Genomic DNA, 11641 nt, shown 5'->3' with positions numbered 1-11641 from the left:
TTCCCCTACCCCTGGGTTCCCCCCCCCCCATATATTTTCTTTACTTTTTTTTTAAGAGAGATTTTTGCTATTGGGTGTGTGTACTTTCCAAAGAGACAGACAGAGAAACATGTAACAAGAAATCACTCTCCATGGGGAAAGGCCATGCTGAGTCCCTTCTCCTCTATTCTCCTCTCAGAATTTTGGGCACATACACACATGCACCCAGCATGAGTTTTAAGCCATCAGATCCAGGACTCAAACTGCAGTTGGTAATGTGGGAGGCCAACAATGTAACCATTATGCCATTTGCTAGTCCTGCTTACTTTTTTTTTTTTTTAAGAGAGAGATTTTTGCCATAGGGTGAGTGTGCTTACTTGGGAGAGAGAGAGACAGAAAGCAAGAAATCATCCCCCAGGAGGATGGCCATGCTGCAATCTCCTCCATTTTTCCTCTCAAGATCTTGAGCATGCACGCACATGTGCCTGGCATGAGTTTTAAGTCACTGGGTCCAGGACTTGAACCACGGTTGACTATGTGGGAGTTCAGTGACATAACCATTACACCATTGCTTTTTTTTTTTTTTAATGAGAAAGAATGGGAGTATGAGAATGGAGTGGGGAGACAGAGATGGAAACAAGAAGAGAGATAATTTTGACAGTTTCTCCATGTTATCATACCCCTGCTCCAGACATCCACTTGGCTTTTTTTTTTTTTTTTTGAGAGGTTTTTGCTACAGGGCGTGTGCGCTCGCCAGAGACAGAGAGATAGAAAGCGAGAAATCACCCCCCAGGGGAGATAGCCATGCCACAATCCCTTCTCTTCCATTCTCCTCTCGGGATCATGGGCACACACGCACATGTGCCCGGTGTGAGTTTAAGCCACTGGGTCCGAGGCTCGAACCGTGGTCGACTACATGGGAGTCCAGCGACATAGCCATTACACTAACTGCTGGTTCCATCCACTTAGCTATTTTACTCACCATTCCCAGCCTGCTTAGGTTTAGACTAAACCTAGTTCCCCCATGCAGACTCAGCTATGGCACAGAGGCATCCTCCCCATTTGAACCACCGTGACGAGGCCTAAAAGGTTAAGTTTTATCCTCCAAATATAAATCGTTAATACATTTAGGATATAGCTTGGTGTATAGTGTGACATAGATTCAGTTTTATTTTTCTCATATGGACAAGTGGCACCATTTATTGACAGTTTCATTCCACTGATATTTAGTACCAGCTCTGTCATAAATAAAGCTTCCAAGCTTTGAGCCGTCGATTCTATTCTTTTGGTATATTAACTACACTATACAAATATCATACTACTCTATAAAATATAGCTTCTTAATAAGTTTTGATATCTAGTAGAGCAAGTCTTTCTACTTGTTCTCCAAAACTGTCATGACTGTTTGGGGCCCTTTGTTTTCTCCCTTTAAGTTTTAGAATTCACTCATTTATTTACACATTTATTTAGCACACATTTATTCAGTACCTAGTTTGTGTTTCGTATCACTAGAGGTATCTTGGAAACAATAGCCAATAAAAACATAAAAATTCTGCTTTCATGGACCCCACATTCTAGAGGAGAGAGACAGAATAAATAGGACAAATAAGTAATATATATAATGATGATAAGTGTTAAAAAGAAGAATAAGTAAGTAAGGGAGATAGAATGTGGAGCTTGTGTCATTTGCCTGCAAAGGAGGAGCCTGGGCTGACTTCTGTGCCACTGGCTGTACCAGGTTTATAATCTCTGTTTTATAAATGAGGAAGTTGAAGCTCAGGGAAGTGGTGACTTGCTCAGTGTCATACAGTCAATACACAGAAATAAAGGGAACTTAGGTTATGCTTTGAGTTCAAATGCCAGTTCCTGCTTGCTGGTTAGGTAATTGTATCAGGTGCTTTCAACTGTAAGTAAAAACCTTACGAAAAGGGCACCAAGCCTCCCAAAGCAGGTGGGTAGGCTCTCTTCACTAACCTCCTGTTGTTTTATCAGGGACAAGGATCTTTCCCAGATGGTCCCTCCTGACATCCCCTAAATATGATTGTTTGGAAATTGATATGCTTGGCTACTCCTGCCTGCATGGGAGGTAGAAAATGTAGCCTCCTGGCATTTTTTATTTCTTGAGGGAGATGGGTATTGCAAATAAGGAAGGTGAGGAGAAATGACAGCAACAGAGTCTACCAAAAAGTGTGTAAATTTCAAAGTTAGCAGTTACATAAAATGAACTTAGTGTCAGTCATCATATAGGGCCTTTTATAGCTCTTAAATGAAATAGGAAAAGTGTCTGTGCTTACAACATAGTTGTGACTCAGTAATTTTTATTTTTATTTTTTTTGGAGAGGTTTTTGCTATAGGGCACGTGCATTCGCCAGAAAAACAGAGAGAGACAGAGAGACAGAAAGTGAGAGATGGCCACGCCACAATCCCTTTTCCTCCATTCTCTTTTCAGAATCTTGGGCACGCACACACACACACCCAGCGTGAGTTTAAGCCACCAGGTCCAGGATTTGAACTGCGGCTGACTACATGAGAGTCCAGTGACGTAGCCATTATGCCAACTGCTAGTCCCACTATTTTAATTTTTTAAATATTACATTTGTTCACTGTATACCATTATAGCATACAAAGAGTTTTCCCATCCAGAATACACTGAATATGGGCCCAATCAAAGATACTACCATACCTTTTATCTTCAACTGATAACTTTTTATTTGCGTTTCTTAACTGTTTTACTTCTTTCTTTTTCTTCTTGATTCCCTCCCTCTCACCCTCTGCCGCTTCCCATCCCCCTCCCACACTGTCTCTGGTATCCACAGTTGCGTTCCATGCCTTTATATTGTCCAATATTTCAGTTTCTGACATAGAGTGCAGACATTTGGTATATATAAGTATGAACATACAGTGCCTCTCTTTCATAGCCTGTTTTGCTTCACTTAAGAGTAAGTCTTCCATATTTGTCCATTTTCTATCAATGCTAGGAACTCATTATATTTTATGGCTGAGTACTGTTTTGTAGAGTATATGGGCCACAGTTTTACAATCCATTTGTTTGTGTTTATTTGGGTTGGTTCCGTATCTTAGCAATTGTAAATGTTGCAACAATAAACATGAAGGTGCAAGTGTTTTTCTGACTGAATTTATTCCTGTCCTTTGGGTAGATACCCAGGAGTGGAATTGCTGGGTCGATCATAGGATATTTGTATTTGTAGATTTTTGAGGAATCTCCATATTGTTCTTCACAGTGGCTGTACTAATTTACATTCCTACCAGTGGTATAAGAGAGTTCTATTTCTCCACAGCCTCACCAGCACTTATTTATATTTTTAATCTTAGCCATTTTGAGTGGGGTTAGGCGATATCTCATTGTGGTTTTGATTTGCATCTCCCCTATGAGATGTTGAGGATTTTTTTCATATGCTTTTCGGCTGTTTGTATGTCTTCCTTGGGAGCTGTCTGTTTAGCTCATTTGCCCATCTTTTAATTGGATTGATTCTTATTTTGCAGGTAAGCTGCTTGAGTTCCCTGTGTGTTTTGGTTATCGGTCTCTTACCCAAGGAAGGGTTTACAAATATATTTTCCCATTCCAAGGGTCGTCTCTTCATTCTAACTATTGTTTCTTTTGTTGTGAAGAAGCTTTTTAACCTGATATAATCCCACTTGTCTATTTTTGGAATTATTGCCTGTGCTTTGGGAGTTCTACTTAAGAAGTCTTTGCCTTGGGAACTAGCAGATAGCATAATGGCTATGTCGCTGGACTCCCACGTAGTCGACCGCAGTTTGCGTCCCGGACCCGGTGGCTTAAAACTCACGCCGGGCACGTGTGCGTGCGTGCCCAAGATCCTGAGAGGAGAATGGAGGAGAAAGGATTGTGGCGTGACCATCCCCTCTGGGGGGGTGATTTCTCGCTTTCTGTCTCTATGTCTCTCTCCGTCTGTCTGGCGAGCGCATGCGTCCTATAGCAAAAAAAACCTCTCCAAAAAAAAAAGAAGTCTTTGCCTACTCTGATGTCTTACTATTTTTTTGAGTCATAAAAAAATTAAAGATCAGTTCTGCTTCCCATTTCAAGGTGTCACGTTTTCCTAGGGAGGCCATCCAGTTATATAGGATTGCAGGTTAAGGACTTGCCCAATATGTTGATATTGGAGAAGCTGTGTTCCCCAGAGGCGCTGGGTCCTTTTCCTACCCAAGAAGTGCCAAGAGTTTCACCTAGGAGTGCCTTATAAAATTAACCACGGGACCAGCAGTTGGCATAATGGCTACATCTCTGGATTCCCATGTAGTCGACCATGATTCAAATCCCAGACCCAGTGGCTTAAACTCATGCTGGACGCATGTGCGTCTGTGTCGAAGATCCTTGAGAGGAGAATGGAGGAGAAGGGACTATTCTCCCTTGGGGGTGATATTTTGCTTTTTGTCTCTCTCTGTCTTTCTGGTGAGCACACGTGCCCTATAACAAAAACCTCTTTAAAAAAATCATTGACCACATGGTATTATCATCCCCTTCATCTACTCTCTCTTTGTCCACCTGCCTTAGTGTGTTACCCATCTCCTAGAGACACAAATGGAGGTTTTCTGTATCGCTATTCCCTCAGGTGTTAGGAATATAGTTTGGGGGCAGCACAGATATTCTGTGTCATTCTCTTCTCTCCTATTGTTGTCTTTAAAATTATTTTTTATCAGTATATTCTCATATGTCTATCCTGAATGAATTTTGTTTAATATTCTAGATTCATGGAAGGTGCCTTACCTACCTTTATCCTTTTCTTCATTTTACAGATGATCATTTTTTCAATATCATATGACTGGTTAGTGGTAGATGTGGGCCTCTTCATCATCCTTCTGCAAATAATTTTGAGTCTGAATAGCGATATAATATTAAAGTTAACTTATTTTCCTTCGTTGTATATTTAGATGTTATTTAGATTACTTCGAGTAATGGTGCTAAATCTCAGCCATAAGTATGGCTTATGTGTGTGTGTTATCTGCACGGTACTCCTATGTAGTTTTAATTTCCATAGGACAAATTCTTCTTTTACTACTCGTCTTTTTAAAGCTTTTCTTGATTATTTGTGTATTTAATCTTGAATGTAAACTTTCAATTTAACATATATTTAATATTAACATACCTAATTATAATATGTATGTATTATCTAAATAACCATCCATATCTCATCCTGACACACAAAAAACTCCAAAAAACAGTTTGGAGTTTTTGCTGGAAATTTGTGTTAAATTTTTAAGTTAATTTGGGATAAATTGCTCTCTTACTGTGATTTGAGTTTTATCATTCAGGAAAATAAGGTCCTTTGTTCTCCAGAAAAGCTTTCTATAAATATTTAAGTTAATAGGGATGGTACTGAGAAAAGACAGGCTTTTTTAACCACATATTTCTGGGTTAGACATTCAGTCATCTTAACATTTTAAGTTGGAGTGTGTACTATGCAACATTTGCAAGTTTTTTGGTTTGAGGAGGGTGCTTATAATGACCCAGATATTATTTTAGGCCCTGAAGGTATAATGTTGACCAACTAAAACTATAGTCTAGTTCCTTATGAAACACTCACAATCTAGCTGGAGAAAAGACATTAATCACACAATGGATTACTCAGTGTAGTAGCTGCTGCGGGGGAAGGTATAGGTTGATAGACAATAAGAAAATGTAGGAGACTTAACTTACTTGGAAAGTTTTCCGTGGGATGTTAGGAATATATATATATATATATATATATATATATATATATACACACAACACACTTTTTAAAAATGATATTATGAGTTTTAAGCAAAGGCTGGAAATAAGACTAGAAGTTCCTAGTAAAAGAAGTAGAACTACAATATCCCAGTCAGTGGGAGCAATTCAGCATATGTAAAGGAGCTTGGTGCATTTGAAACAAAAGTTATTGTTACTGAAACACAGTCACTGATGGGAGAAGGGACTTAAAAGGAGGCTAGACAAGTGGGATATGACCAAATTGCCTTTATTTTTCCTTTCAGATTGTTGTTTACTGTTCACTTACCTATCTTGTAGAAAAATGAATTAGCAAGGTAGAGAGTGGATATGGAGAGGGCATTTAGGAGGCTTTTTATAGTAATTCAGGTGGGAAACAGTGGGGACATGGCAAATCATGAAATGACAGTAGCAGTGGAGAGAAATAACAGGTTAAAGAGGTATTTAGGAGATCAATTCTCAGGGTTCGTTGGTGTAGTGAGTATGTAGGACGAAAAAGGAAATATTGCAGTGACACCGATATTCCTGGCTTGGTCATTCGTCATTTAAGAATTTCAAGTTTGAGTGTATAATATATAACATTTGAGACTTTATATAAGGTGTGCCTTCCTAACATTTATGTAGTGAGGAAGGGAATATTTAGTACTTTCTATGTTGATAACTTGCATATTTTTCATGCTGTAGATATTACACCACCATATTGCCTCAGTGGAGAAACTTGCTTTGACTACTTCTGGATGCCCACTTGTGATTCAGTGCAAGAACTTCAGAATTGTGCATTTTGTTGTTCCTCGAGAAAGAGATTGCCATGATATTTACAACTCTTTGCTACAATTGTCAAAACAAGGTATTGTTAGTAAAGATCAAAGCTTACATGATCAATTTGAGATGAGTTATCCAAGATCATTATTGAATGTCTCATTACTATTATTTTATACTTTAAGTTACTCTGATAGTCAGAGTAATCTTATTCACTCTACTTCAAAAACATTGGCCTAGGGACCAGCAGTTAGCGTAATGGCTATGTCGCTGGACTTCCATGTAGTTGATCGCGGTTTGCGTCCTGTGACTTAAAACTCACACCGGGCGCGTGTGTGTGTGTGCCCAAGATCCCGAGAGGAGAATGGAGGAGAAGGGATTGTGGTGTGACCATCCGCCCTGGGGGGGTGATTTCTCACTTTCTGTCTCTCTGTCTTTCTCTGTCTGTCTGGTGAGTGCACGTGCCCTATAGCGAAAACCTCTCAAAACAAAACAAAACAAAACAAAAACAAACAAACAAACAAAAACATTGGCCTAGAAATAATTAGAAACTACTGATAAGAATTGTAAGAATAGTGTCCAAAGAAGGGATAATGATAAGAAAAATAAAGTATTTGGAGTATAGACTTTAGAAACCATAGATTAATATTAATGTCTTTAAAGGCTGTTGATAGCAAGTCAAAGGATAACATTATTTTTTTTTTTATAGTAAGTATTCCACAAACAAGGAGAATGACTTGGAAATTGGTATCACTAAATGAAAAGGAAGATTAAGGTCCTCTGGCAGTAGCGGAACTGATTAATAGGTCAGGTTGGAACATATGGAAAGTGAGGCAAAGGACTGTTTTAGTAGAGATAAGATTGAAAGAAATGTAGACCCCAAAGAGGAATCTTATCACTACTTGTGCTGTGGGAATTTGGAAGGTTCTTTTTCAAACATGATTTGAGTTACATATTGATCTGGATTTCATTGAGCATTCTGGATTGCAGTCTGATTGGGTGATCTAAAAGCAGCTCTGTGTTCACTGTTTGTTCCCAACACATAAAGCCTGAAATATCCCACTGTCCCCAGTTAAGAGCCTGTGACGTCAGGGCTTATTGTGCAGAAGTGTGTGCTCTCCTGAACTCTGTGCAGCCATTACCATTTTCAGTTACCACGTTCCTTCCAATAGTAATGTGTAATGCAATTTCATGTTCTCTATGCCATCTCTAGTTTTTCATTACAGCATTAGTCTTTCCATTTTACATCTCATTTGAGAAGAGTAGTGAGTAGGAAGTATCTACTTGTATTTTTAAAAACTTAATTTTTAGGAAAAGCATTATTGCTGTAGAGAATTTAACATGTAAGTCTATATTATTTACTAGTTTAAATATTGCCGATAATATAAATCAAATCTCAGATTGATGTGTGTGCCTCTTGACATAATTTTTTTTTTTTGAGAGGTATTTGCTATAGGGCGTGTGCACTCGCCAGACAGACAGAGAGACACTCAGAAAGCGAAAAATCACCCCCCAGGGGGATGGCCACGCCACAATCCCTTCTCCTCCATTCTCCTCTCGGGATCTTGGGCACACATGCACACGTGCCTGGCGTGAGTTTTAAGCCACTGGGTGCAGGATTCGAACCCCGATCGACTACATGAGAGTCCAGCGACATAGCCATTACTCTAACTGCTGGTCCCTGGGCATAATTATTTGTATCAAATAACTTAGAAAATATTAAGGTCAAGAATGTTCAGGTATTAGCCATCTCTTGGAACATTTTTAAAGAAAAAACGGAGGAGAAAACTAGAATTTATTTGTAGTGTGTTAAGTCTTTTAAATTGCATTTTAACATTTTTGGATTTTGTATTCTATAGCAAAATATGAAGATCTCTATGCATTCTCTTATAATCCCAAACAAAATGAGGCTGAACGACTACAAGGTTGGCAGCTAATCAATCTTGCTGAGGAATATAAGAGGATGGGAGTGCCAAACTCCAATTGGCAGCTGTCTGATGCCAACCGAGAATACAAGGTAACTTAGCAACCTTTTAGAGAAATTCAGAAAATGTTAGTACTAGAAGATTAGAGAGGGAGGTCATGGTAACAAGCTGTCTCTGTATTGTAACGTACTGTCATTTATTAAGTTTTGAAGATTTGTAAAGCTGGTTTTCAATGTCAAGAATTTTGAACTGAGTAGAATAATTACCTTTTATTTGGTATTTACAGATTTGTGAAACTTATCCCAGAGAACTTTATGTTCCCCAGATAGCAAGCAAACCAATCATTGTTGGTAGTTCCAAGTTCCGGAGCAAGGGAAGATTCCCAGTTCTTTCTTACTACCATAAAGATAAGGAGGTAGGAAGCTTTTTTTTCTTATTTTGTAAAGTATAAGTCCTCTTTTGGCTTAAGTATCTAACAGAATGCTATGTTTTACATTAAAAGGTTGCTAATGGAGAAGTGCTTGCTTTTCATTTCATTACAGTTTTGAAATTTTAAAACGAATCTACTCTGAAATATACTCATACTTTTCATCATATGTGTATCTATTTCATACTTCTTGTCATTTTCCTTTTGTATCCCTTCCTCCCTTCCAGCAGTGACTTGAAACTAATGGGATTAGTAAACAAGTAGGTTCATCTTTTTCTGTGATTTTTTTTTTTTTTTAATCTTACTTGCATTTGGGGAATCAGATGGTTTTGACAAAGCCAACCATTGAGAAGTGGGAGCAAACCAAGGGAATTGCAGAATTCTGTTTTATCCAAAGGTCTTTGCTACATGAAGTGATGGAAGAGGAATCCTTATATTGAGATAATGTCATAGGAATAGTAAAACTTACTTTGGCAACCTACCAACAGAGGACCAGGAGGTACTGTTAAAGCTTTGTATGCATTTCTTCATAACTATGTAAGGTAGACTGCTAATTATCTGTAACTTTCAGAGGGGGAAATTGAAGTTTAGAGAGGGTAAATCACTTTCTCTGTGTCTCACAGCAGGTGAGTTGAAGAGTTCCATCCCATATCTGACTTCTAATTTTTTGTGGCCTGATTTTCTTCTCTGGAAGCTTTTAGAATTTTCTTTCTTTCCAATGTTCTGAAATTTCATAGTGATATGCCTTGTCATGTCTTTTAAAATTGAATCTGGAAACTCAGGTTTCAGTTTAAGAATGTTTCTCTTTTTGGTAACTTCTATTACTTTTTTGTATTTTTGATTTTTTTTTCCCAAAACTTGTATTAGTTGACAATTGGGCTTCCTAGCCTAATTCTCCATTTTTCTTAATCTTTCCTTCTATTTTCCATATTTATACTTTCTGAAAGATTTCTTCAACCTTATTTCTACCCTGTGTCTTGAATTCTTTATTTTTGCTATAGTAGTTTTAATATGTAAGAGTTCTTTCCTATTTTCTGAAGTTTTTCAAGATTTTTTTTATTTTTTGGCCAGTGTGTATGTGTTTGCCAGAGAGAGACAGAGATGGTGGGGGGTCAAGGAAGCATCACCCAATGGGTCATGGTCACGCACAGGCCCTTCTCCATTTCTCGCCATCTGTCAGGATTTTGGTCATGCAACTCAGTGTTTTTTTTTTCAAACCTCAATGGCTGGGATTTGAACTGTGGTCAATCATCTGGTTTTCTTAACCACTGGACTAAGGTCTGGCCTTTTTTTAGATGTTTTCTTCTCTTGGGTGTGTTATTTTAGTCTCAGAGGATGTTCAGGATATATATATTTTTAATAGTTTCACTATGGGACACACGTGCTCAACCAGAGATGGAGACAGAGAAAGTGAGAAATCACCCCCTAAAGGGGATGGCTATGCTGTAATCTCTTCTCCATTCTCCTCTTGGGATTTTGGGCACACTTACACACATGCCTGGTGTGATTTTCAAGACACTGGGTCCAAGACTCGAACTGCTTAGTCAACCATGTGGGATTCAGCTGCCTTACCCTCTGTGCCACCTACTGGCTTCAAGGTTTTTTGTTTGTTTGTTTGTTTTTAAGAATTTTTGTGCTTTCCACATTAGTTACCTGTGCTTATGTTCCTTTTCTTTTTTTTTCCTGTTTTTTCTTTTGTTCTTCAAATATCTGATTCTTGGCCCACTTCTCATAGTTAACCTGGTTAGAGTGTGTATACGTGAGTAGTCTATATCTTTGGATTCTTTCTCTTGTGTAAGTTTGCTTCCTTAAAGAGGAATTTTAAAATTTTGGTCCTAATGTGTATGGTAAATTATCTAGCCATGATTTAAGTGTGGGAACAAGGATGGGAGAACTCACATTTTGTTATGTATGTTTTACTTAATCTTCCTTGTTTTCATGGATGTAGGATTTCACTCCTGCCCATAGCCATTCCTATTGTCCAGAGTCTTCAGGTTAGTTTTCTTCATAAAATAAATTTTGCCTTTGTGGTGAGGGAAGATCCAGAGTTCTTAACTAGTCATTATACAGGTGTTCAACCAGTTCTCCTATTTTCAGTCATACCCATGATCAGGCCTTCAGAGGTAGTATTTCTTGAACTTTTGGGAGATTTTACTGCTCAAAATACCTTGCAGTTTATTGACTTAAGGAAGTTGGCAGCTTTCTTTGCTGTGCTAAATTGATTATCCCTATGTCCTGTCATCTCCCCAAATTTTGTTGTTATCTCTACTTTGTTGTGGACTCCTTTTACGTTCTTTTTGCCTTTGTGCTTTTTATGCATTTTAAATTTCCTTATTAGGACTTGAGTTGTGTTTTCGAAGTGAGCAGAGATAGACGGTCAGAGATTAATAAGAAGTTCGTAATCTGCTTTTCATAACTAAGTCGTAGGGCAGTTATCTGGTTACGGTCTTTGTTGACACACCCCTGTTTTTATACCTGGTTTATTAGATAGTTAGCCTGAAAGTAGATGTCCAGTGCCCAATTAACAGAACTCTGAGAGTAGGTCTGTCTGAAAATCATTTAATAAGGCAATCTTAATTTTTTTCTATTTATTGTATTTCTAAATTTTCATGGTTTTATACATTGTGTGTGAGTTTAAAATGTACAAATATATGCCTTTTTTTTTACCCTTAATAATATTATGTTGGGAATTTTGGGGTACAGTTGGAGTTGACATGGATAAGACTGAATCAAAAACATATGGGTCTAATTCTTTCATTTTTTAGGGCTTTAAACAATGTATAAATGTCTGATCTAATTGTTCACTATTTTTTACAGATACTC

The 11641-nt window shown here is 38.0% G+C and overlaps 1 protein-coding gene across 4 annotated transcripts in view; it reads left to right on the top strand.

Moving 5' to 3' along the window:
- MTMR6 (myotubularin related protein 6) overlaps nucleotides 1-11641 on the top strand; it is a 62169-nt gene that overhangs the window by 19682 nt on the left and 30846 nt on the right. For all 4 annotated transcript variants that reach the window (XM_014592012.2, XM_014592013.2, XM_014592014.2 and 1 more), the window contains exons 3-5: nucleotides 6392-6554; nucleotides 8326-8483; nucleotides 8678-8806. In XM_014592012.2, the coding sequence (XP_014447498.1) occupies nucleotides 6392-6554; nucleotides 8326-8483; nucleotides 8678-8806 (450 nt within the window). The remainder of the gene's footprint in view (nucleotides 1-6391; nucleotides 6555-8325; nucleotides 8484-8677; nucleotides 8807-11641) is intronic.

Source organism: Tupaia chinensis, unplaced genomic scaffold (genome assembly GCF_000334495.1).
Source record: "Tupaia chinensis unplaced genomic scaffold, TupChi_1.0 Scaffold000634_1, whole genome shotgun sequence".
Classification (NCBI taxonomy): Eukaryota; Metazoa; Chordata; class Mammalia; order Scandentia; family Tupaiidae; genus Tupaia; species Tupaia belangeri.
Note: the sequence above shows the minus strand (reverse complement) of the source record. Positions and strands in the feature narration are given on the sequence as shown.